Here is a 25,355-nt window from a genome sequence, read left to right on the forward strand (position 1 = left end):
GGGAGATCACCTTGGGCAGGAAGGCTAGGTGTGGATGCAGTTGGACCTTGTCCTTGTAAAAGACTATATAGGGCAGTTCCAAGGTAAGTGCCCTAATCTCAGAGACTCGGTGGGATGACATTATTGCGACCAAGAGTGCGACCTTCCAAGAAAGGAGGAGAGAACAGGAAGCCAGAGGTTCGAAGTAGGATGCCATGAGCCAGGATAACACGAGATTTAGGTCCCACAGAGGGACTGAGTTCCTGACAGACAGGAAGAGGCATTTGAGGCCCTTGAGGAACCTTGCAGACATGTCGTGGGCGAAATCTGACCTACCCTCAAGCTGCGGATGGAAAGCTGAAATAGCAGCCAGATGGAGTTTAATGGATGACAGAGACAGGCCTTGGAGGTTGAGGTGCAGAAGGTAGTCCAGGATCAACTGCGGCAAAGCCTGCTTGGGCTGAATGTCCTTATTTGAGGACCAGTCCGTAAACTGCCTCCACTCGGCCGTGTAGGTCGCTCTAATGGAGGGCTTTCTGCTGCCTAGCAAGACTTGCTGGACTCCGGCTGAGCACTCCTGCTCCTCCGCATTTAGCCATGCAGCAGCCAAGCTGTCAGGTGCAACGCTTCCAGATTCAGGTGCAAGAGGGTGCCCTAGTTTTGTGACAGCAAATCTGTCCAGAGCGGTAGCTGTAACGGAGCAGCCACCGAGAGGTCCAGCAGTGTGCCGAACCAGATTTGGTGTGGCCAAGCCGGTGTTATGAGGATCATCTTTGCCCTGTCCTGCTTGATCTTCATGAGGACTCTGTGGATCAACGGAACTGGGGGAAAGGCGTACATTAGAGCTCTTGACCACGGCAGCAGAAAAGCGTCCAACAGGCTCAAGTACTGACATTGGGCGGGCCACTGCCCCTGCTGCCATGCCACTGCCGGGGCTGTGCCAGTCTCACGGGCTGTTGGCGATTCACCTCTCTTACATGAGGGGCTGCACACACACACCTAGAATGGAATCAACATGAGCAACCACTCGAAGAACACTAAATTCTGTACAACCCTGACTTTTGTGGATTTTGAAACCAGATCAGAACTTTGCACTGGTCCAATCTCCAATGGACTGGCAAAACCCTGGATCTGAACTCTGTGAAGGTATTGATCCAGAAGCAGCCTTTACAGATTCAGTTCATCTCTACTTCTGAAAGGATGATAAAGTCAAATATCAAACAAGATGGGTGATGTAACATCTTTTATTGGACCAACTTCTGTTGGTGAAAAAGACAAGCTTTCGAGCTCACAGAGCTCTTCTTCAGGTCTGGGAAAGATACTCCAGGTATCACAGCAAAACAGAAGATTGAACAGATAGAATACGTGCTAACTACTTATGCTACATTATTTGTTCAAGTATCAGAGAGGTAGCCGTGTTAGTCTGAATCTGTAAAAAGCAACAGAGGGTCCTGTGGCACCTTTGAGACTAACAGAAGTACTGGGAGCATAAGCTTTCATGGGTAAGAACCTCACTTCTTCAGATGCAACATCTGCATCTGAAGAAGTGAGGTTCTTACCCACGAAAGCTTATGCTCCCAGTACTTCTGTTAGTCTCAAAGGTGCCACAGGACCCTCTATTATTTGTTCAATCTTCTATTTAGCTGTGGCACCCGGAGTATCTTTCCCAGACCTGAAGAAGAGCTCTGTGTAGCTCAAAAGCTTGTCTCTCTCACCAACAAATGCTGGTTCAATAAAAGATATGTCATCCACCTTGTCTCTCCAATATCCTTAGGAATGACAAGACTACAACAGCATTGCATACAGTCAAATATGGGTGATCTATAAGCGAGTGGGGAAATAAATCACTAGATGTATAGGAAGTCTGCAGTAGTACTCTTGACCTATTACTGATAGGCTGGGCATCATGTTAGGTAAACATTCCTTAAACTCTGTTGGAGAAAGTGATTGGCCTAAAGTTGAAAACAGCAAATTTTATTTTTCAAGGAGGAGAAGGCAGCTATATTCTGTTTCCTGAATGAGCAGGAATTTTTTTATTGTGATTTTAAGAAGTGAAGGCCTGATCCAAAGTCTACTGAAGTCAGTGAAAATCTTTCCTTGATCTCAATAGGCTTTGGATCAGGCCCCAATTCTCTCTGATATCCTATGGCTCCTATGAGGAAAAAACCTCTCATATTCTTGTTCCTCTCACTTCTATAGCAACTTGTATGGTTTTCAAATTATTTTGTTCTAAGATCAGGTCACTTATTTTTAACTGAAAGTAGATTGTGACAAATGTGTTCAAACAGTACATATTTAATAAATACCATGACTTCTCACCTGACCTTTACACTGATCTTGCTGTGGTTTGTTTTCCTAAAAGATTCTTTTTAAAGAAATAAGCCAAATTGTAAGAACAATTATCCATAACGTTTAAGTTTATGATATTAGCTGATTTACAAGCAATGCAAATATTTTGGCACTCCTCCACCCTCAACTTTGTCAATACAATTCAATGAAGCATCATGCTAATGAACACCACAATATAGAGTACAGGTTAGCAATGTTAAAACTATATTCAGAACTCAAATACATCAGGGTATAGAATCAACAAATATTGACAACAACCAAAATATATTGACAGGTCGCAGGGTTTTCCCTCACTGCTAAGAAACTCCAGAAATTTTGCATATCTGTCAAAAATTAATTTTACAATTCAGCACTTTTCTTATTTTACGTTTAGATTTCTGACATTGTCTACAGCATAGCCAATCCAATGTTACATTCCTGTATTTCCATTAATTAGCAAAACCAGGAAGATATGCTTTCTAGATTTTTCATCAGGCTTTAAACTTGTTGGAACATTTTCTTTTGCCAATTTAAGGCCTGATCCTGCGTGGTGCTCAGCAACCACAAGGCCCATCAATTCATAGATTTTAAGGTCAGAAGGAACTATTTGATCATATAATTTGACATCCTGTAAAACAAAGCCATAGACTTTACCCAGTTACTCCTGCAGTAATTTGTGTTTGGCTAAAGCACATCTTCTAGAAAGGCATCCAGGTTTTGAATTCAAGAAATAGGGAATCCACCACTGTGGATTTAACCACTGGAGTCAGAAGGGGGGGAAAGGTCCTTGGCCCCTATTCTTGCAAATAAATGTGCTACCACAGATCCCTCTGCCCACAGAGAGTCACATTGATTTCAACAGGACTCTGAGCTAGCATATCTTCTTCGGGGTCTTGGGAATCACTGACTGTAATGAAAAAAAGATATGTTCCTTTAGAACAAACATATATGCCTGATAAAGTGCTGTCTTATTAATTATTGCTTCTAAGAAGGTAATTTAAGATGGGGCTTATTGTTTGTTTGGTTTTAATAAAAAGGGGAGCTTAAGAGTTCATACAATATGAAAATTAGGCTTTGTTCTGATATCTGATTCTATGCAAAGCTGTATGCTACACTGGCCAGATCCTCAGCTGGTGGAAACTGGCATAACTCCAATTTTCTTCAGTGATCTGGCCCTACGTGTTTATTTCTGTCTTCTATTGTATGAATTCATTCTGCATTTGGTATCAGCAATTACTATAAAAATATAACTAACAGCTAAGCATCCGGCATTCAGGATATTCGATTACTCTCTCTTATTGCTCTTCCCATGTAGCCCATCCAAAACGGTGACTCCAAAGTAATTTTTTGTTCCCACTGCTATGACAACATCTAGTTCTTGACTCTCTTTACTGGCTCCCTCTCAGCTTAAAGCTTCTCCTCTTTATAAAGAACTTCCAACCTTATATACACCTGTGCTTTCATCTCCTATACTTCTGCTCTGTTTACAAATTGCCCAAACTTCTCTCCTGATCACTCTGCACTTAAGTGCCTTTACTTTTACTTTTCCTCACTCCTGATATCATGCTTTTCTTTCATGTTGCTCATGACACTTTGAACACCCTCCTAGTTACTGTGCATCATTGCTTCTCCTCCTCTCAAAAGACTTAGGAACACACATCTAAGCTGTGAGGCATTACACTTATAAAGATACATGACTCTGGATTGTCCTTGGGGCAGGAACTTTGTTATTTGTTTGGTGCTGTTTACCTACTGTACCTCAACTGTGTATACTTACGGCACTATATGTAAATTAAACAATGATAAACAGTTTAGACATCATCCAGATTCCGTAATCAGGACTACTAAACTTGTGTAATAGTAAAAAATAAATCAAGAAAGAAATAAGATGCTCAGCTCTATCTAGTGTTATGCAGAGAAAATCCTGCTGGAGGAAACTACCAGTAGTGTCTAATCCCTACTACATGAGCACAAATGCCTGTGCTTCTATTCTGTTGTTAAAACAACAAGGAGTCTGGTGGCACCTTAAAGACTAACAGATTTATTTGGGCATAAGCTTTCGTGGGTAAAAACCTCACTTCTTCGGATGCATCATGAAAGCTTATGCCCAAATAAATCTGTTAGTCTTTAAGGTGCCACCAGACTCCTTGTTGTTTTTGTAGATACAGACTAACATGGCTACCCCCTGATACTATTCTGTTGTTGATATTGTTCACAATATTTAGCTGTTTTATGCATAATTTAAAGAAGAAAGATGTATATCAAAGGGTCACTGATAAATAGTTTAGGCCAGCATTTCATCTATCTTGAAATAATTATAATCTAGTGGGAAATGTCATCTTTTTCTTCCTGCTTTTTTCTCTTCAAAATTCCACTCTCTCTGCTAGTAGGAATTTAGAGCAAAGAAAAACAAAAATAGCCACTGTTAGTGTATGACCCTGGAATATTTTTGTTCTTAAAGGCAACCTGTCAGCTTACACAGAAAGCACAGAAAGGTTACTTTTACAAAATATATTACAAGTATTCAACAGTAATGGTCAAAACTACTACAGCTCACAATTGTGTTATTGCAATATTTTGAACTCTTACTATATAATACACATTTTATTTAAAAAGGATAACTAGAAAACCCTGTTCTGAGACCTGTGCTGGACCACCTAAATGCAGTTTATTTACTTTATTAAGGGTTCACTGATTGCCCCAAACTCCCTCTGACTTCAATATACATTTTGGGTGCACATGAAGGCAGGATGGTTCTATAAGTAGCAAAAATAAGCAGAGTCATGTTTATTTGTGTTATATTGGGAAAATGAGTGTTTGTCAAATAGAAAATGACTTTACTATACCCCGATAAATTATAGTATGCTACTATTTTCCCACTGGAAAACCATGTGTGCATCAATTTTCACAGCTGCTACATGAATAAACTGTAGCTAATGGAAAACTGGTAGGGCTTCTAGGAAAAAAGGGTACAAGTTGACGTACTGTGCAAGTTATAATTATTCTCCGTCCATAGAATGTTTTTAAGATGGTCCCAAGCTAAAAAATTTTGATTTGTATCTGGATTTTGAGCCTTTTCAAATTTAAGGGGAAGAGTTGGGGATGAATCCCTGGATTAGGATCAGCCCATTTTATAAATTCTAATTCCAGCCCTCCTCCCTTAAACTTCCAAAGTCTGTGTGTGTTCAGATCTAGGATTATTTTTTGGGTTCGCCACTAGTTAATTAAGGTTGGAAAGTTTGATCCAACGAGGTTACCTCTGATTTGTGCACTGACCCTGGGTATCTGATTTAGCTACCTCTTCACCTTGCCAAAACATGTCAAATATAGATATACACACATTTTTTGTTAACAAAAACACACACACACACATTCAATAAGTAAAGATTTTTCATGACAAATGACTTATTTCCATATACTCCAAATGAATAAATAAAATACAATGATTTTACTACATTGATTACCAATAAAATCAATGACTGTTGAATACATTCACCATTTTTGAACACATTATGACAGCACATTTTCATGTGAAAAAAAAGTTTCTTTGATTTTTGACAAGAGTTACTGTCTTTACAAAATCCAGTTTGAGGCTTTTGCTTGCATAATGATTCCTAAGGATATATCTGCATTGCAATATACCTCTACCCCGATATAACGTGACCCGATATAATACGAATTCGGATATAACGCGGTAAAGCAGCGCTCTGGGGGGGGGGCGGGGCTGCGCACTCTGGTGGATGAAAGCAAGTTCGATATAATGCAGTTTCACCTATAACGCAGTAAGATTTTTTGGCTCCCAAGGACAGCGTTATATCGACGTAGAGGTGTATATGGGAAATCAAGACATGTAACTCCTAAATCCAAGTGGATTGAATTGCGGGAATAGATCCCAATCAAGCAAACTATTTAAGCGTGTGCTTAAATTGAACAATGTGAGTAGTCTCATAGAAGTAATGCTTAAATTTAAGTGTATGTTTAAGTGCTTTGCTGGATCAGGCCCTTAGCTCCTAGCCTAAATTTATACTTGTTGCATAAAATATGGAGGTGCAGGTTCATCTTCAAAAGTCTGTATTAGAGACACATGGAGTCATGCAACTAAAACACAAGTATTGTGTTACCTCTAGGAGGCTTTTCCAAGATATGATTTCTTAAGCCTGAAGATTGATGAATTGAGCTAAAATCAGTCTTTGAAAATTTGCCTCTTCCATTGGAAAGCAAGTAAACAGTATGAAATATTGATGGTGTTTTGAATGTGGTTAATGGACACCAAGCCCTTGAACCAGCCCCTTTGGCAGCTACATTTAAACTGCTACTGTTCTCTTTTTTTCCAATTCCTTAAAGAAGCAGGGGTCCTATACACCTCACCCTTTCTTGACGCTGGTCTAACATTTACCATTATACACATCTGATATTTGAAGGATGTGCATCTTAGCATTGAACTGTAGACAATGGGTAAGCTATAAACATTTAAAGTAGCATTCTGTTGAGACCCTGACTGCAAGCTCGTCCATCAAACACAGAAACAGTAAGAATTGGCAAGATGTGTGTTATTCTGAGATAACACATGCCTTGCGGATGTTGTGAAATATGAGGGAAAGCCAAATACCTTCAGTGACCTTCACGTGTTATCTTGCAGTAACACACACACCTTGGAGTATCTTACCAAATTAAAAAATAGCCCCAAACTTGCAAAAATTGAATACTTTGTTCAATTTAACAACTAAACAAAAGAAACAGGGTACATAATAATTACATGGCCAGTAAAGAGCAAATAGTTTATTAATTGTTTCATTTCTGGACTGCGGAGAAAAATAATAGGTAGGTCACAGGTGAGTGAAATGAAATGTCATGTGCATTCTTCATGCTATTCTAGTATAGCAGTTTCTCCACAAGGTTCTTCATTAAAACATTTTTTGAAAAATGGCAGAATGGATAGATTAGAAGAATTCATTTGTTTTTTTTTTATTATTTCATTTTTCAGGCACCTTACTATCCTTCAAGGTGGATTCAAATATAGATATATATTATATATTTTTTTCTTAAATTCTGATTGGCATTTAGAATATAAGAGTTACCCTGCATCCAACCACAGTTCTATCTAGGCTGGTATTCTGCAGTCAAATTGTTTCAGAGGAAAGAGATAACTATGGTCGTGCAAAAGTTTTCCACTAAGTTCTAGCATACCTGAAGCTTAATAGGATCAGGTTTTGAAACAAACTTAAAACTCGGATCAATTCCTCAAAAGATTCTTTACAAGCTGAAGATCACCATGGATCCACTGGGCTCATTTTTTAAATGAATTGTGTCAAATATGGGATCTTGCACTAAAATCATGTGAACTGCATAGTTTCTATGTGGTACCAGAGATAGCTTAGCAGTTTTGAATAAGTTACTATTTAGCTTTTTGGTCATTCAAACAGACCTAAAGCTCATATGCCCAAAACTCTACTCTGGGCAACAGTGCCATAGAACTGAAGTAACTCTATTGACTTTGAAGGAGTTATTCCAGATTTACAACCGTGTAACTGAGAGCAGAGTTTCGCCTTGTGCATTTGTGTACACAAAAGCATGCTCACTGAATACAGAAGAAAATAATAAGATGAATTCTTTGCAAAGCAAAACCAGCAAACAACACACCACTTTAGCAGTAACCCCTGCATAACACAGTTAGCAAGTTCTCTCAGTGTAGTTCTTGGAACAGAAAATTCCCTAAATTATGTATAATTTGCCCTAAATAAAGATGCCCTAAATAACGATATTTGAACCTTTTATCCAGATCATCCAACTGCAAAACCAAAACCTGGCCTCCCTGACCTATCTGTAAGTAAATCTTATCTTCAGCTGGCAGAGCTACAAGAGTTATTGATCATTACTCAGACATTTTAAATTATCTTGCCAGACTACTTGTCTTAATGTCTTCTTGCTGCCAGCTCCATAGTTGTACAGAAGTCTGCATAAAAAAATGTTTTCTTCTTATTTTATCTGGAGTGATGATCATGGTATGCTGCATATACCAAACTCTAAAATAAACAAGTGCACATGACTATGGCACTAGCGTAAATACCTCAACATTCAAACAGGACAAAGAACACACAGTCCATGAGAATTAAATTTATTTTACATAGAACAAAGAACTCGCAGCTGAATGAATTTTGACTTGCAAGAAGTTCCCAGGAGTTAAATAATAAAAAAGTGGAGCTCATCTTAAAGAAGGTTTGATAGAGCAAACCTGCTGATGGAGTGAGGAGACAAGCAGTACATGGAACTACTTGCCCATTGTTATGCTTGTTCCTTGTTTTGCTCTTTCCATCATTTGCTTTTATGCTCCCATAGCTCTCTAACCCCTTTCAGTTCTTTGTTCTGAAAGGCAGAAAGATACCTTTAAAGTAAACTCACTAATATGTCCTCAGATTTTTTGTTTGTTTTGATAACCTATTCTGTGAGATCATTACCATTCACATTATTCCATAAACTTCTCTATTATGTTTCAGTTTTCTAATTCTTGTATTACTTAACTTAGGGGGGGAGGGATAACTCAGTGGTTTGAGCATTGGCCTACTAAATTCAGGGTTGTGAGTTCAATCCTTCAGGGGGCCACTTAGGAATCTAGGGCAAAAAATCAGTACTTGGTCCTGCTAGTGAAGGCAGGGGGCTGGACTCAATGACCTTTCAAGGTCCCTTCCAGTTCTAGGAGATGGGTATATCTCCATTTTCTGTTCTTTGCAAATGCGAAGAAAGTACACCTAGCTCCAGGTTAGCTTTTGGTATATCAAATCTAAACACTTTGGATAGATTACCATAAAAGTATCTTTTTCAGTAAGAAGCAAGCCCAATATTTCCCAACCATTTTAGCACTTAAATAGTTGAAGCTTGTTATCATGTTAGCTGCTCTTTTCCCAGAGCAACTTTACCGTAAGGTATAGGCCACAATATTGGTATAGCATTTTTGATTCAATGTTACTGGTGTCATATGTAACAATAACATCACCTCCCAGGCTTTGATTTACATTGTTTACCCTAGCAATACAATCCAGCATCTGATTTGCTTTCAGCACTGCAGCTGTATTTTAGTCCAAAGGCTTTAGGGACTTTTCTGTAAACAACTCCCAAATCTCTCCCCCATTTAATTATCTCCATTACGCTCTGGCAAAAACATTTTTTCTATGTATGCTGATTAGCAAGGTACCTGAGTGTAAATAGTAGCTTATTTTTTCAATCTCCTCTCCTACTGATTCATTCACAGTATTGCCATTTCAGCACTGATAGCACCATCACAAGTACTTCCAAGAGAGTGAATTATGATGTCACAAACAACTGCGACCTCTCGGAGCCAAGCAATCAACAGGAAGCCAATTATATGGAAGAAAGCTAACAATGAGTACAGCTGGTTTGTACCTATCCATGTAATTAACAACGAGTGGTAAGCCATGAACCACTTTGCTCATGTAGTAGTGTTACAGTTTATAACCTATATATCCTGCAACCACTAGATGACGAAATAATCAAACATTAGAGGTGTCAGTAATGTGGTTTCTTTATTTAGCCATTTGAGGGCAAAATGATCAAATACACTTAAACAGGTGAGAGTTGTGGTACCTGTACACGCTGTGGGAGGACAAAGAGGCAGACACAATCAAATGTAACCTATTAATATGTACATACAATGCCTTTATACAATAACTACCCTCAAAGGCTAAAATAATTGAACTGAAGAGAACCATTTACTGTACATTCCCATTACATGTTTTAACGGCTTACCAACGTACTGTTATGAGATGTTTGTTGTCATATAACACAGGGGACCAAGAGACCATGTCAATTAGGAAACACTTTTTGTAATTATCATTCTAGAATGATTCTCACACTGACTTTCTTCTAATGGCCTCGCGGGGGTCATAAATTAGTAAATAAATGATTGAAATTGAAACCAGCCCAATCTTTGGGGGACAGTTTCTTCTAAAATGAACTATACGAACCTCCTGAGTTCTGTATCGAAACAGAACTAACCACTAGGACTGTGCAATCCCTTCTGGGTTGCGTTTGGGAAAGGCTTTGTGAACAGAATCCCGCAGTCCATTTTTGCTGTGGATGGAGGCAAAGCACACTCTGCAGACTCAAGTGCAGCTCAGATCTCAAAGATAAGTTCCCTACAGCTGGTTCCTCTCTCTGTCCTATGCATTCCCATTTCCTCTCCCACAAGAGCCCATGGATCCTCCCCTTTATATCTACAAACATCTTCAGGGGTACAAGGACTTACTGATGGGAGGGAAATGAGACTGGCCAGCGGGGGTGAAGAAGGGTTACCAGCCTCCCAGCTGTTCAAGTAACCTCAGCCCATGTTTGACAATCTTTTGTGGGTATGAGTGAAGTTCCTAAATAAAGGATGAATCAAAACAAAGGAAGATCTTTCAAGTGCTTTTTTGGCATGAGCGTAACAGTCTCACAGATCTATGCTGCAATCTCTATTCAAAGGAAAATAGTTTGGTTGGTGTGTACTTAAGGTCCAATGAGATCATTACCTCTAGGGAGCAACACTGCACACAACCCTGGTGGGTTATACAGCCTGTAAACAGTCCTCAAGAGGTGGAGGTAGAATTCCTCAGTGCAGGCACTGAGTTGGGCCAACACAGGCACACTATACTGCCCCTTCCTGCCTCCCAACAAGCTCTGGCATAGGGGACACATTGAGGGCTGGAGCCAGATGTGAGACCTGTACATGCACATTGATATTTCCTTTCTGGCTTGTAACACAAGCAAAAGGCAATGGAAGCTGGCTGCTACATCTTATATCAATCTGCTGGGCTGCTGAAGTTATGCCATTTCAGCCCTGGGAGCAGACTAGAACTGAGAAGATGGACAATTGGGTACTGCTACTTTCCCCTCCCCCCTCACAAACTCTTGAGCTACATCTTTTGTGCTGCCCCTCTTGGAAGAGCAGCACAGAATCTGACCCCTGGTATGTAAGCCATTGTCTATTTAAGAAAAACAAGACTGGCATAATTTTAAGCAGTAAATAGCAATATATGGCACAGGAATTTAAAACCAGATTTAAAATCAAGCGCTTCAAACCAATTCCCTTTCCCAGTCAGTTGCAAATTATACAACCTTCAGTATAGGCTTAAAGAAACAGCAGTTTTTGACAGCAGTTTGCCTCTTTTTTCATTACCAGGGCTCTTACAGTTCCCTCAGATCAATAGAACTGCTATGTGTCTTTATAAATCTGAGTAGCAGATCCATTCTCATAATGTTGACCCCATCTTGCCTTTCAGCTGAAAAGTTGAATTGAAAAGTATTTTAGGGAATATCTGAAACAGAGAGATTACATTTTTTCTTAGTTATACTAGGAACAAAAGCCAAAAGAATGCTACATATTTTGGTACAGCTTTTCCCTTGACCCTCCTAAACCCCAGGCAGCGTGTTGTTGTTTTTTCACTTCTCTCTCTGCCATCATAAAAGTTAATTAAAGTGAAATGCTCGGCTTAAAGAGAGAGAGAGAGAGAGAGAGAGAGAGAGTGTGTGTATACACACGCAAGTTTCCTAACCTGTGTCACAAAAAATCACTTTAGATTATAAAACTGAACATTTTAAAAATCAACTTTATTTTTAGGAGTTATCCTGTTTTCTCTTAAAACTCAGCCTGGATAGAGAAACCAGTTTTGCTTTTGTTTCCAGTTAGTTTCTTAGCAATTTCATGTGCCACGTCTTCTGCACTAGTACAATGCCATAGTTTCTGAGTTGTAAGATCTACAATGGAATACTTTTTCTGTTTTTTTTTAAATCAAAAAACTTTACATTGCAAATTAAAAAAAATAAAATAAAGGGAATGTTTTTGTTGCTTTTAAATTTCTTTTAAGAAGAATTTTAGAAAACCTACATTTCAGGGCAAATTTGACATGACAATGTCCCGTTAAAATGCAGCTAATATGTATTATTATTCTTTTATCTGGGTATTTATTTCTCAAATAGATGAATCCATGACATGTATCTAAATATGTCCGTTTGTATGAGGTTTATAGATAATTTCACTTAATAGAATGAAACAAACAAAAACCTGCCTCGTGATTTAGGTCGCAATCCTGCAAATAGTAATCATAGAATATCAGGGTTGGAAGGGACCTCAGGAGGTCATCTAGTCCAACCCTAATATATGGAGATATACCTATCTCATAAAGCTGGAAGGGACCCTGAAAGGTCATCAAGTCCAGCCCCCTGCCTTCACTAGCAGGACCAAGTACTGATTTTGCCCCAGATGGCCCCCTCAAGGATTGAATTCACAACCCTGGGTTTAGCAAGCCAATGCTCAAACCAATCCCCAACTAAATCATCCCAGCTGAAGCTTTGTCAAGCCTGACCTTAAAAACCTCTAAGGAAGGAAATTCCACCACCTCCTTAGGTAACCCATTGAGTGCTTCACCACCCTCCCAGTGAAAAAGTTTTTCCTAATATCCAACCTAAACCTCCCCCACTGCAACTTGAGACCATTACTCCTTGTTTTGTCATCTGCTACCACTGAGAACAGTCTAGATCCATCCTCTTTGGAACCCCCTTTCAGGTAGTTGAAAGCAGCTATCAAATCCCCCTTCATTCTTTTCTTCTGCAGACTAAACAATCCCAGTTCCCTCAGCCTCTCCTCATAAGTCATGTGCTCCAGCCCCCTAATCATTTTTGTTGCCCTGCGCTGGACTCTTTCCAATTTTTCCACATCCTTCTTGTAGCGTTGGGCCCAAAACTGGCACAGTACTCTGATGAGGCCTCACCAATGTTGAATAGAGGGGAATGATCATGCCCCTCGATCTGCTGGCAATGCTCCTACTTATACAGCCCAAAATGTCGTTAGCCTTCTTGGCAACAAGGGCACACTGTTGACTCTTATTAAGCTTCTCGTCCACTGTAACCCCTAGGACCTTTTTTGCAATAATGCATGTGTTTAAGTATGTGAGCAGTCCTATTGTATTCAATAGGATTCCTCACTTGAGTAAAGTAAAGTATATGTGTAAGTGTTTGCAGGGTCAGGACCTTATATATCAACTGAGCAAAACAGTAACCTCTTCCCATGAATACAAACAAACCAAATCCCCAAAAACCTATTGGAAAGTAAACAAGCTTTGTGATATAACTTTGAGAGAAATAGGAGACTGGAGTAATTGGAGAAAAAACAGGGATGAGCAGTAACTGTTACAACAGTAATAAACTGCAGAACAGGAAGTCTAGAGACTCTTAGCTACTACAATCATTGGTGGTACTGGTAGCATAAAATCCTAAAACAGATATTAATGAATAATTTACTAAACAACTGTGAGCAGAAATTAATGTCACTTGTATATATTTTAAAATATATTGCATGCTAGCAATTTTGGCCTATGCAATAATAGTAAAGCATAGCTTATTTTTTCTGTTTCTTTCTTTTTTTTTTTTTAAATATAATTTTTTTCATTTTAAGCATTTAAACATACAGGAAGCAGATGTGAATACAACCCAGGCACAGAGAATCCAAATAACCCAGAGATAATTATACAATGAGGTACTCATGTTGCTATGGTTTGGAAGCACTTCTTTGAGAAGCATGTCCAGAAATCCAAGGAAGTCTAAGAGAGAGGGAAATGAGTGAATTAACAACAGGGAATATAGAAAAACAGGAGTGGTGGTAACTCAACAGATGCAACTTTATGTTTGCCTGCATCTGCAATTATTAGCTTGTTGTAACAGAATAATTTACTATTCAGTTATTTATTCGAAGCTTACAAGCAAACAAACTTAGGGTACCTCTACACTGCACACTCCCTATGGTAGCACATACATACATTGCATGCCCCCTAGCCTGGATATAAACCACAGTGTAGACAGTAAGACATCGCTTAGGCAGTGAACCCTGAACACTATGACTACACACCTTTCTACACAAACCCAAGCACTGCCTCCTCTCTCTACGCTGCTATTTTTAGCAGTATGATGTCCCACTGCTTCCCCACTGCCAGAGTCTTTTCCCACCACAAGGAAAGGCTCCATAGTGAGAAAAGACTCTGGCAGGAGGTAATCGGCAGGGAAAGTCTCCAGCACTGGGTAGCTGGCAGAGCCTTTCCCCACTGCCAAAGTTTTTACTGATGCATTTAGCTATACACCTCAAGGTAGACGCAGCCTACTTCTCACGGTGGCTTGTAGCTACACATCCCTTAAATGATGCCGCCAGTAGTATGCAGTCTAGATACAGCCTTAGTGCGCTAGTCTCCTTTTATTTGGCCCATATAAAGCAAATAGCGCATGTCTTCACACTGACTTTAGAGTTTTCGAAAGAGAAACTAAAACAGTCAGGAAACATTTATCAAATGGCAAGAAGGCCTCGCATTTTACTAATCTGGTCTACCTCTTCTTTGGTTGAGGCCACCAGGACAGATGTTATCATTCCTGGAAGTGTAGGCATGTTTCTGAAAGCAGCATATTTGTGAATATTCACATTGACTAGAGAATGCTATGACATTCGTGGACATAATCATATGGCCCCAATGCTTCTAACACTAGTCTGAAATAATCATAAACGTATGTAATCTGTATGGTATTTGTGAGAACTCTGGCAATTGAAAGATTCTTCCCAACCAATCTCTCCACTTCCCATGGCAGAAATCATACTGAAGAGGATGAATGGTCTACAGACCTGAACTAGGGGTTGGGAACTAAGAACTACTGATGTCTAATCCTGGTTCTGTCTTTGATTGGGTTCACTACGTGGTCTTGGGCAAATCAAAATCTCAGTTTCTGTATTGCCCAGTGCCTATGAGAGGAAGATTACGGTCTCTGATTAGCCCCTTAAATCTTGTGAAGTTTTGGGGGTCCATGATATGTCTCTTATGGTGTTTGTCAGAGTATTGATACTCCTCAATTCCACCTCCCAAAGTCCATAGAAGCAGGACTCCACTCAGTCCCTTGCTCTTCTCATTTCTCCCCTTTCCCTCAGGTTTCAAGAGATCACCCTAAGTACCTCCTAATGTCTGCAGGAGAGGAGATCCTTGCTGCAGATCTTAGGAGGTGCACAAGAGTAGCAGCAGACTTCAGAGAGTGAGCAGGAAAAGCAGAATGATCCTCCCCTTTTCTGCAGCCCCTTTCTCTCCCTTACTGATTCAAATCAAGGAATTGCCCACACAAAAGTCTTTGTGGAGGTGAAGTTAAATTTGATTTTACTTATCAGTAAAGTAAGGGTAAAAGCCTTCACAAGAACATTGGCAAAACATTGGGCTTATTCTGCCCTGGAATAGCAACTAACTAGCTACACAATTTATAAATTTAGGTGCACCACTGGTTTTCACACTCTCTTGGGATAAAATGGTGGTGGTGCCATTGTCCTGAACAACAGGAACAGTCAGTGGTAAGGAATCCACTGGATTTAATAAGGGATCAACTGCATTTGGTACCGAAATATTTTCCAAGTTGTCAAAATCAGGAGTTGTAACCATTTCACACACTCCATTTCAGTTGCGAATCCACACTAAATCTCCTATATGTAAAGAACGAGGATGAATTTCACGTCATCATCAATCAGTTTGAATAGTTTGGGATTTGGCTACAAGAGGCAATGTCAGGATGTAGCAGGTCCCAACAGATATACAAAGATCACTTCAAGAAAAGAGTTGCAGGTGATTCCTGGGTAGTAGCATGTGATATGTCCCTGTAGACAAGCAAGAAATGTGTCCATTTTCTACTTATGACTCCAAACAGACTTGTTTGCTCTTAAGGCATGCTTAAGCGTCTATACAAAGTGTCCTACTAGTCCATTTGTAGCAGGATGGTATGGTGCAGAATGTATATGCTGATATCCATTTGAAGTTAGGAACCTCTGAAATTCTTCATAACAGAATTGAGGTCCATTGTCACTCCCCAACTATAACAGTAGACCAAATTGGCTAAACAACAAAGATATCCAATGGTCTTGGTAGCTGTAGTAGAAGTCATTCTAAAAACTTCTGGCCATTTCAAATGGGCATCAGCTATGACCAAAAACATATAAGCTTCTAAGGGTGCAGCAAAGTCCATGTGAATATGTGTCCAAAGAGTCTGAAACCATGACCGGGACTGTAGATGAGCTGGACCAGAATACTGCTGTATTTGCTGACACATAGGACAACACTGCACCTTCCTCTTAATGTCTTTGTTGATCCCTGGCCACCAGACATGACTCCGAGCTATGGCCTTCATTCGTACAACACCAAAATGACCTTCAAGAAGAGCTTCCAAAACATGAGATTGAAGTGATTTCAGAATGATCACTCACATTCTCCTCAAAATGCAACCTGGATTCACAAATAATTCAGGTTGACATGACATGAATTGTGTGAACTGGGGATCTTATGATCCAACAATGTATCCTGTAGTACTAGTTCTTTTACAAGAGAAAGCATGTCATCCTTAACTGTTTCTTTGTTGATGGCTGTGCTAGTGATGGGTAACATAACCACCCAACTGAGAGAAAACACTTTGTCCAAGGTTTCTTTGGGTTGACAGGAGCTTGAGAATGGCAGGTGCAACAGCCCATCAACATTGCTGTGCTGAGTCCCTTTATGGAACTGAATAATATAACAATGAGCTCAAAGTAGCAATTCCTACCACAGCTTGCAAGCAGCAGCTAATGATGGAATTCCACGTTTCAGTCCAAAAATGGAAATTAAACAGGCAGTGATCTGTCAGCAGGGTAAAATGTCTACCATTTAGATAGGTATGGAACTTCCAAATTTTGAAGATAATGCTGAGAGATGCTTGCTCTATTTGCGCATAGTTCTTGTCAAGGGTGGTGAGTGTTCATGAAGGAAAGAAAATTAGTTTCTCCTTGCCGACAGAAAAAACATGTGTGAAAGAACTGTACCCACTCCATTTGACCAGGCAATTGCAATGATAGCGAGTCAAAGTGCATATGAATTTTGGCTGATGTCAACAGTTTCTTTGCTTTCTTAAATGCACACTCACATTCTTTTGCCCAGTTCTTTTTTTCTTTCGTGTAACAATTCCCATAATGGTGCCAATATTGTCGCTAGATTAGGCAGAAATTTACTGTAGTAGTTAAGCAGTCCTAAGAATGAATGTAACTCTGACATGTTCTTTGAATTGCCTTCTCTATCAGTCTATTTCCTTAAGTGTGTGGCAACAATTACATGTCCACAATATTCAACTGAATGTTCAAAAAACTCAAATTTGTCTTGACGTACTATCAGTCCAAGGTCTTCCAAACATTGCAAGACAGTGTCCAAATTTCAAAGACGATTCTCTTGATCTTTTTCCTGTAACAAGGATGTAATTGAAATATCACTAAACTCTGTTGGGTCCCTTCAGGATCTCATACGTGTCTTTCTGGAACAGGACAGGTGTCAATGTGATACTGAAGGGCAACCTGTTGTAACAAAATAAGCCTTTTTGCAAGTTGATTGTGATATATATGTGAGAAGCCAGATTAGTCTCCATATCTAGGTGTGAACTGAGCAAATCCAACAACTAACAGTAGCAAACAAACATAGCGCTAAATTCAGTGACACTTTGAAATCTCCAAAAGTATGAAGTCATCCTTCTAGATCACTGGTACAATTGGTGTAACCCACTCATTTAGTAAAACAGGGCCAAGACTCTAATGTTTACTAAACAGTCCAAGTTGGCCTCCACCAGAGCTTTGGAGCCTAAGGCATTACTCTGGGCTTGCAATATTTTGTTTGGCTGTCTTACATAATAGGGAGCTTCACTGATACATAGAGCTTGGACATATGAGCATTTTCAAAAAATTTTGGAGTGTCTTTCCAGTATTTCTTGAAGGTTCTGAGGTGCATTCATGATTGCCTTGATCTTGAACCAATTCATCTTGAGCTTCTCAAGCCACGTTCTGCCAAATAATAGTGGATACTTTCCTTCAATCGCATACAAGGGTAAAATGACTGATTGTCCATCTAGTTGAACTTTCACCTGGAATATCCCTTTTGGAATTAACTTTTCTCCAGTATAAGCCTTCAAAACTGTGGTGGAGGTATCTTCTAGAGAAAATTGTGACAAAGTCTGGTGATAAGCGGATGCAGAAATCAGTGAGATGGCAGCTCCATTATCAAGCGCCATTCTTGTAGGAGCTCTCTTGATCAAGAGTGTGACCCAAATGCCACCTCTGATGCCAGCTTATGGTAACATTTGCACTGCTAAGTTTTAGTCAGTGTTACTAAAACTCATCTTTTTCCACATTATGAGTTTCTGACTTCTGTTGTTTCTTATGCCCAGTCTTCACAGGTGTCTTCTTGGATGGAAGATTGCTCTGTGTTGCTGATCATTGAATGATGATCAACCAACAGGTCACGGCTGTGTGTCCTTTTTTCTGGCACTTCCTGTAAGTGACCTGGCATGCCTAGCAATCTTTCTCAGCACGCATAGTTTCTGCATAATGGCCATACAGAAATTCCTTATGTTCCCATAGTCCTCTGACTCACTGATTCATGACGTATATTGCTTGGTTCACACTAAATTCCAGAGAATCCTTCTCTGTGGTTTCCATGGCAATGGGTACCTCAACACCTTTCTTGAATGTAAGTGCTGATACAGTCAGTATCTTTTTCTGGATCTGGCCATAGCATAATCCAGAGACAAACTGAAAGGCATCACTTAAAGTTTGTCCAAACTGACAGTGCTCTGACAACTTCCTTAGAGCAGCAATGAAATGTGCTACAGATTCTCTACTTCCCTGCTGTCACTGATGGAACCAATATTGTTCTGCTATCATCAATGAGATAGGAGAGAAAAGTTCCTGCATTGCCATAGTAGTTGCAGTGTATATGGCATTTCTGGGCACAGTTGGAAACAATAGATCATGTAGCAGTTCGTATGCCTTCAAACCCATTGTTGTCATCAATATTAAAACTCACAGTCTGCCTGGAATGGAACTGCAGGCTATAAATTGCTCAAAATGTTCAAGGTACACCACCCACGATTTGCATTTGTTGTTTAACTCAAAGTTCACAAGAGTTACGATTTCACTTCTCTGTTGTTCAATTTTGTGCCATCCTAGACATCTTCTCTTACATAGAGAAACTTCCTGTCTCCCTCTTTTCTCTCTGGTCTTGCAGCTTCTCTCTGCCAGGCGATTGACTATTCAGGTCTTTCTCTCTCTCTGTACAGAAATTCTATCTTGGACCTGAGAAACCTTCCCCAATGAAAGTTTTGTCTACACAGAGATGTTTTCATGAAAAGTGTGGGTTTTGACAAATCAGCACTTTCCGATGAAAAATGTGTGATGGTTTCCCACGGGGTGCCACTTGGAACTGGGGTAACACTGAGCCTGCTTGGCTCACTAGCCTGCGCTCCCTTTACACTGTACTGCTTTGACAAGCTCTCAAGCCCCCTCCAGCACACATATAGGTAGGGACACACCCAGCTGTAGCTACACACAGAGATGCTGAGATCAGTTCTGCATGGGAAGAATCAGCTAAGGAACTGCCCAGTTAACTCAAGTGCACTCCCCCCCTTTGAAGGATAAGCCCAAAATTATATCGTCTTGCGCTGCACACGGAACGGTACAGTGTAAACTCATGAAATTTGCCCCTTCCCTCAATCTGGAGGAAGATATACAACAGCTTTCTGCCCCCAGTTAGAATTTCCACACACTGGTTTTAGATAAAACAAAAACAAGTTTATTAACTACAAAAGAATACATTTTAAGTGATTATAAGTGACAGCAAACAGATCAAAGCAGATTACTTAGTAAATAAACAAAACCGCAAATTGATCTTAACACACTAGATAGGTAGGATATGAATTAGCAAATTCTCACCCTGAGTGATAAACAGGCTGGCAGATTCTTAAGGCACAAGCTGCCTTGGCTCTGCAGCTTGGGTTTTCCAGGTTTTCATACACAGGCAAGAAATCCTTCTATCCTGGGACCATCACTTCCCCCAGTTCAGTCCTTGCTCCTCAGGTGTTTCCAGGTATGTTGTTGTAGGGAGAATGAGGTACCATCATGATGTCATTTCCCCCCTTTTATATCTTCTTCCCACTTGCTGGAAAGCTCTTTTGCTGTGACCTGGGTCAAACATTTCCTACTGTGTAGTGCTATCTCTGAGAGGTTTCTATTGTACACAATTCCTGGGGTAATCCTTGTGCTTGTGCATTTCCTCAATAAGTCATTAACATTGTTTGGCTTTTTTAATGTTGTACCTGGAAGGCTGCTTGTGGGTGTTTTCAACCTCACAATATGTTTCAGTAACACATACAGAGCCAAACTTCATAACTTCACATACGACAATAGCACATACAATCCAATGAGATATTAAAGTCTAGCAGATCAAGACTTTTAGAATGATACCTCACAAGGCATAACCCAATTACATGACAGTAGTGAATAGTGGGGTGCCAGGTTGTCTCAAAGTATTCAGTTGAAAAATTCCTGACCAGATCTAGATACTTGGTACAGTTAATTACATTGACCTTTTAACTTTGTTAGAAAACAGCTCAAACCAAAAGCAAAATGAACTGGGTTGTTTAAGACTATTCCTTTCCTTAAACAGCAGTCACTCAGCATTGCAGAAGTGCCATATGTTGTTTGAATAGGTTTTTTTTTATATATATCAAGGTAATCTTTTTTAGATGAAGCTCAAGGCTGAGAAAGCATGAAAGGCAAATTACTCTCTCATCCACCAGAGGATGGTCTGGTAGATCAGAATATCAGCAGAGCACTATAGTGAAATTCTTTAGTTGCTAAAGACTACATTATGCATAGGCTGTAAATTAATGGATTTTAGTTTTAAATATTAACTCTTTTGCCATTCATAGAAAATTAAACTCACTAAGTTTATCTAAGGAGATATATAAGGGATTCATTTTCTTTTGTCTAAAAATATCTGACAGCTTCACTGATTTAATGACACAGCTTGTCATTCCTCATAATAACAGTAAATGCTACAGCTGCCATGTCACCTGCATCTCATATAATGTTCACATAATTAATAAAACATTATGGACAGACTGGGCTTTAGTTGCAACACCACCACCATACAAAAAGACTTGTATCCCATTCTCTTAAGACACACTGCCACTGATTGTGACCAAGACGACAAGCGTGCATATTAGTTATAACTTGGCATATGAATTAAGGCCGTGATAGCAATTTTAAATGACATTTTCTTTACTTTGCTTAACCATAATGTTATCTTAGCATAACTTTTTTAAGATGGAATTTATATATACAAAAATGAATTTGTGTAATTTTTAAAGATTTCAAAACTTTTATTGCTTATATGTTTTCACTCCTGGCGAGGGCTTTATAATTGGACTTTAGTACTAAAAGAGCTTGGCTATAAAAGTGGAGGAACACCAAAAAAGTTATACTAAAAAGATCTTCTCTAAAACAGATTTTTCAAATATCACATGGCACAGAGTACATGATTTCATGGTATAAAGGGAGAATTGGCAGATACTGAGACTGTATAACTCACTCATGATTTCACCACTCATAAGTAAGGTGGCAGTCCTCAAAATCTTTATTCCACACTGTACCTATCATGTATTCTCCTCCTCTCTTTATTAAAGGATTGAAGAAAATCTGTTAAAAACATAAGGCATCACAGTTTGAAGATACCTCAAAATCTCCAAACTCCAAAGGTACAGACTCTAATCAGCTACAAGCAGTTGGCTTTGTACTGCCAGATTTTCCTTTGTACTCTCCATCTCAAAATAAAATGTTAGCTATTTACTCACTCAAGGAATAGGACAATGTATCTGTGCTTACCTGACAATTTCCATTTTTGGGGCGGGGAGGGGGAGGAGTAATAAGGTCCACAGATGCTTTCACAAAGTACTTCAGCCTGCTTACAGCTTGGAAGAAGAACCAGACCTGTCAGTTGCAGGTTATATCTATACTACTGATGGGACGAGTAATTCTCTGCCCGAGACCTGTTCAAGATCTATTCCAATGCACTCTGCCTACAGGGCCGACTATACTCCCCAATGAAACACTCAATAAGGGCGGGAAGCAGGAGACATGAACACTTTCTTTCACTTTCAGCTTTTCTCCGTTTAGATCTCTCCTTGAATCCTGCAGGGGCAACAGCTGCCACAAATGCCTCAGAAGGGGAAGCAGAACTGACAGGACAATATACCGAATGGCAATCACAGCCCTGGGATATGGTTGGGAAATAGACACATTAGTGAGCATAAACATTAGTCAACAATTTGAAATAAAATAATTGAAATTTTCGTCAGAAAAGCTCTCTGTCGGGGGTTGGGGCGGGAGGGTTTGCTGAGCCATAGGCCTCTGGGGAGGCAGAAAAAACTGGAAGGAACTTCAGTGGACAGGGCATTCCCCTGTACCACTGAGTAATGGGTCTGGTTATGCCCCAAGCTGCAAGCTGGCTGAAGTACCCATTGTAGCAGATATGTGTATCTTCACATGATGAGGTATCGGCCAAATTAATCTCTGGTGGAACTCCACTGACTTGCACAGAGTTCCCTCAGGGATGAGTTTGGACTACTAGATGAAAATATTTATTTAAGCAAGGGAAGAAGATAATTGATATCACTGCTGTTTTAATGTAGGATTCAGTTCTGCAAGGGTTTCCTTTATACCAGTGAAGCACTAAAGGTTCTAACCTGAAACATAGCTCATTAAATACACAGACAAAAGTTGATGACTAAGATTTGACATCGAGTCCAGCAAGTGCTTCGAAGGTAAAGAAAAGAGGCAGCTCAGTTAGCTTCCACTGGCAGAGGTTTTTGAAAGAACTGCCACATTAAATGCTTTGGTTAAATTTGCAGCATACCCTTAACAAAACCTTCCTACACAGGAAAAAAACCCTAACCAACACAACAACATATATTCACTCCAAAATATGAAGAAATCAGAAAAAGGAATTCTGAAAAGGTTGTGTTGGCTCACAGGATTTCTGCTGAGGCAGTGTGCAATCTATGTCTCTTTTTATAATTTTGACACCAGAGAAGAAGAGAATGAGGGAAATTACATCTGAAGTAGAAAATGTAGGGGTCTTGAGTCACCACCCAGAAGCAACTTTTTATAGATGAAAATCACAATTGTTCTGACAAGCAAAGCATAGTTTGAATGTGTGTGGGTAATTTTACTTTTCTGGGTTTGCTTTTTATAGATCCCTTTCCTGCCCAAAAAGGCAACTGCAAGCTCAGTGTCTTTCTCCAGCAAAGACATCTTGTGTGCTTCCATTTGCAATCAAGACACATGAAAAAAAACTGCAGCATTTTTCAATCCCAGGAGCTGAATAATGTTATAGTCTCTACCAGTAGGTGTTGTTTTTCAGTTGTAGTACATAATAATTGAGGGAAGAAGGAAGGAAGAACCATTACCTGATATATAACAAATATGTTCTCTGGAACCAAAATAACCAGTAAGCACTGGTAAATGATGCTCTTCCATTCAGGATGGCATGTGGAACAGTTATGCCCACTCAGAGCTGAACAGCAGAGTTTTCTACAGTAATTAAAGTAAATAATTCCCAACAAATTTATGTGAAGAATTTAGCCTTAAGAAATATCTATGAGTAGATGATATGTATTATTCAAGATTACTCAACGTATTTTTCACAAATTTCTAAACTATTTTAAATCGGCGCAAACAGCTCCTGTCCAGTATTCTTTAGTTACAATTTACTTTTTGTTCTGTTTTGGTTACTTGTGAGGTCAGATAAGTCACATGGTATTGTTTCTGTTCCCTGATTGCATGAACATGCAAACATTTCTAGCAATGAATATTCCCCCACTCATATGTGTTTAAAATTCAGTTTCTATAAAATACTCAGGCACATGATTCAAAATTCATTTTCCATGAACATCTGTGCAAGTAAAACCGTGAACACAAGTAAAGCAGATTCTTTTTAAAATTCAGCAAAAATTTTGTGCAAAAGATTTTGCAGAATTCATCAGCTCTAAATAAAAAATTCAACGATGACATTAAAAATACCCTTCAAAATTGGCTAACAATTAAGAAACCAATTTATTAGAGCTTTACAGTACTTATAAACATATAAATGTGATATGGATTTTTCTTTTTACTTTGATGCAACACTCAGCATCCAGTACCTATTACTGTCAGCATGGAATTATATTTCATGTACAATAATCAGTAAACATTAACATTAGAGTAGCTCTAAGAGTGTACTTTTATTACAAGTACATTTATATAATACTCATTTATAGTCATATGTAAACATGTATAAATATTTTGAAAATACCTAAAATACATCTATTTTCAAATCTGGCAAATTCATTTTACAGGCTCGTTCCCTCCCTATGATGTACAATTATCTACTATTTACCCAAGCATAATCATACTCACAAATCTTATGGGTAGGTATAGCACCAGTGCATACTGTCCCTTAGAGGACAGGAACAAGCCTTGTGTTTTTGGATAGTGTAGGATTCTATTTACTGACACATAACCACTTGCTGCCATTTTACAGAATTCACAAGACAATCCCCACCGCCAACAGTTTTTACTGATTTTTAACTACAATGGGTCCTCCCATCTGCCCTCCTACTTCAGTCTTGCTTGGGTTGCTGTGAAGGACTTAAATCCTGCATGAACTATTGTCAGGGCGGGCATGATAGATGTTGAGTGGTCTGATTGATACTCTGTGCCCAGCCTACTAGTGTGTGTAATTTACCAATGAGTGTGTGTCTGAAGAATAAATTCTTTGTTGAGGAATCCAGCCATATCTGCTATCGGTAAATGTTTCTGTACCCCTCCATTCCTCCCACACACAAACTCCACACTATTTACATGGATTTTATTGTAGAACTCCACTTTATATTAATGATAAAATAATGTTATATACGTCTCTTATCCTCATTTTCCTTCAATTTCTCCTTAGTCCCCATTATTCTCTCCTCCTCCTCTTGCTTACATTTCATGCCAATCTCAACCACCTCCTCTTTCTCCAAACGTCTTTACTCTCTCCTCCTTACTAACACCATCCATTAACCTCTGATCGCCCAACTTCTGATTGAACCTCTAATCACTGGCACTTTTCTCCTCCCCTTCCTTTCTCTCTGCAGCTAATAGTTGTCTCTTCTCTCTTGAT

General features: G+C 39.4%; 1 protein-coding gene across 6 annotated transcripts in view; it reads right to left on the reverse strand.

The window, feature by feature from the left end:
• The window catches only part of PRKN (parkin RBR E3 ubiquitin protein ligase), a 1,174,462-nt gene that overhangs the window by 47,904 nt on the left and 1,101,203 nt on the right, over window positions 1-25,355 (reverse strand). For 2 of the 6 annotated variants that reach the window (XM_065590386.1, XM_065590387.1), the window contains one exon: window positions 9,829-11,579. The exons of 3 other annotated variants lie outside the window; for them this stretch is intronic. In XM_065590386.1, coding sequence (XP_065446458.1) covers window positions 11,550-11,579 — 30 coding nt within the window. In that variant the 3' untranslated portion in view covers window positions 9,829-11,549. One more of the 6 variants, XM_065590385.1, reaches the window with a different exon arrangement.

The sequence above is a fragment of the Chrysemys picta genome, chromosome 3 (genome assembly GCF_011386835.1).
Source record: "Chrysemys picta bellii isolate R12L10 chromosome 3, ASM1138683v2, whole genome shotgun sequence".
NCBI classification, from domain to species: Eukaryota; Metazoa; Chordata; order Testudines; family Emydidae; genus Chrysemys; species Chrysemys picta.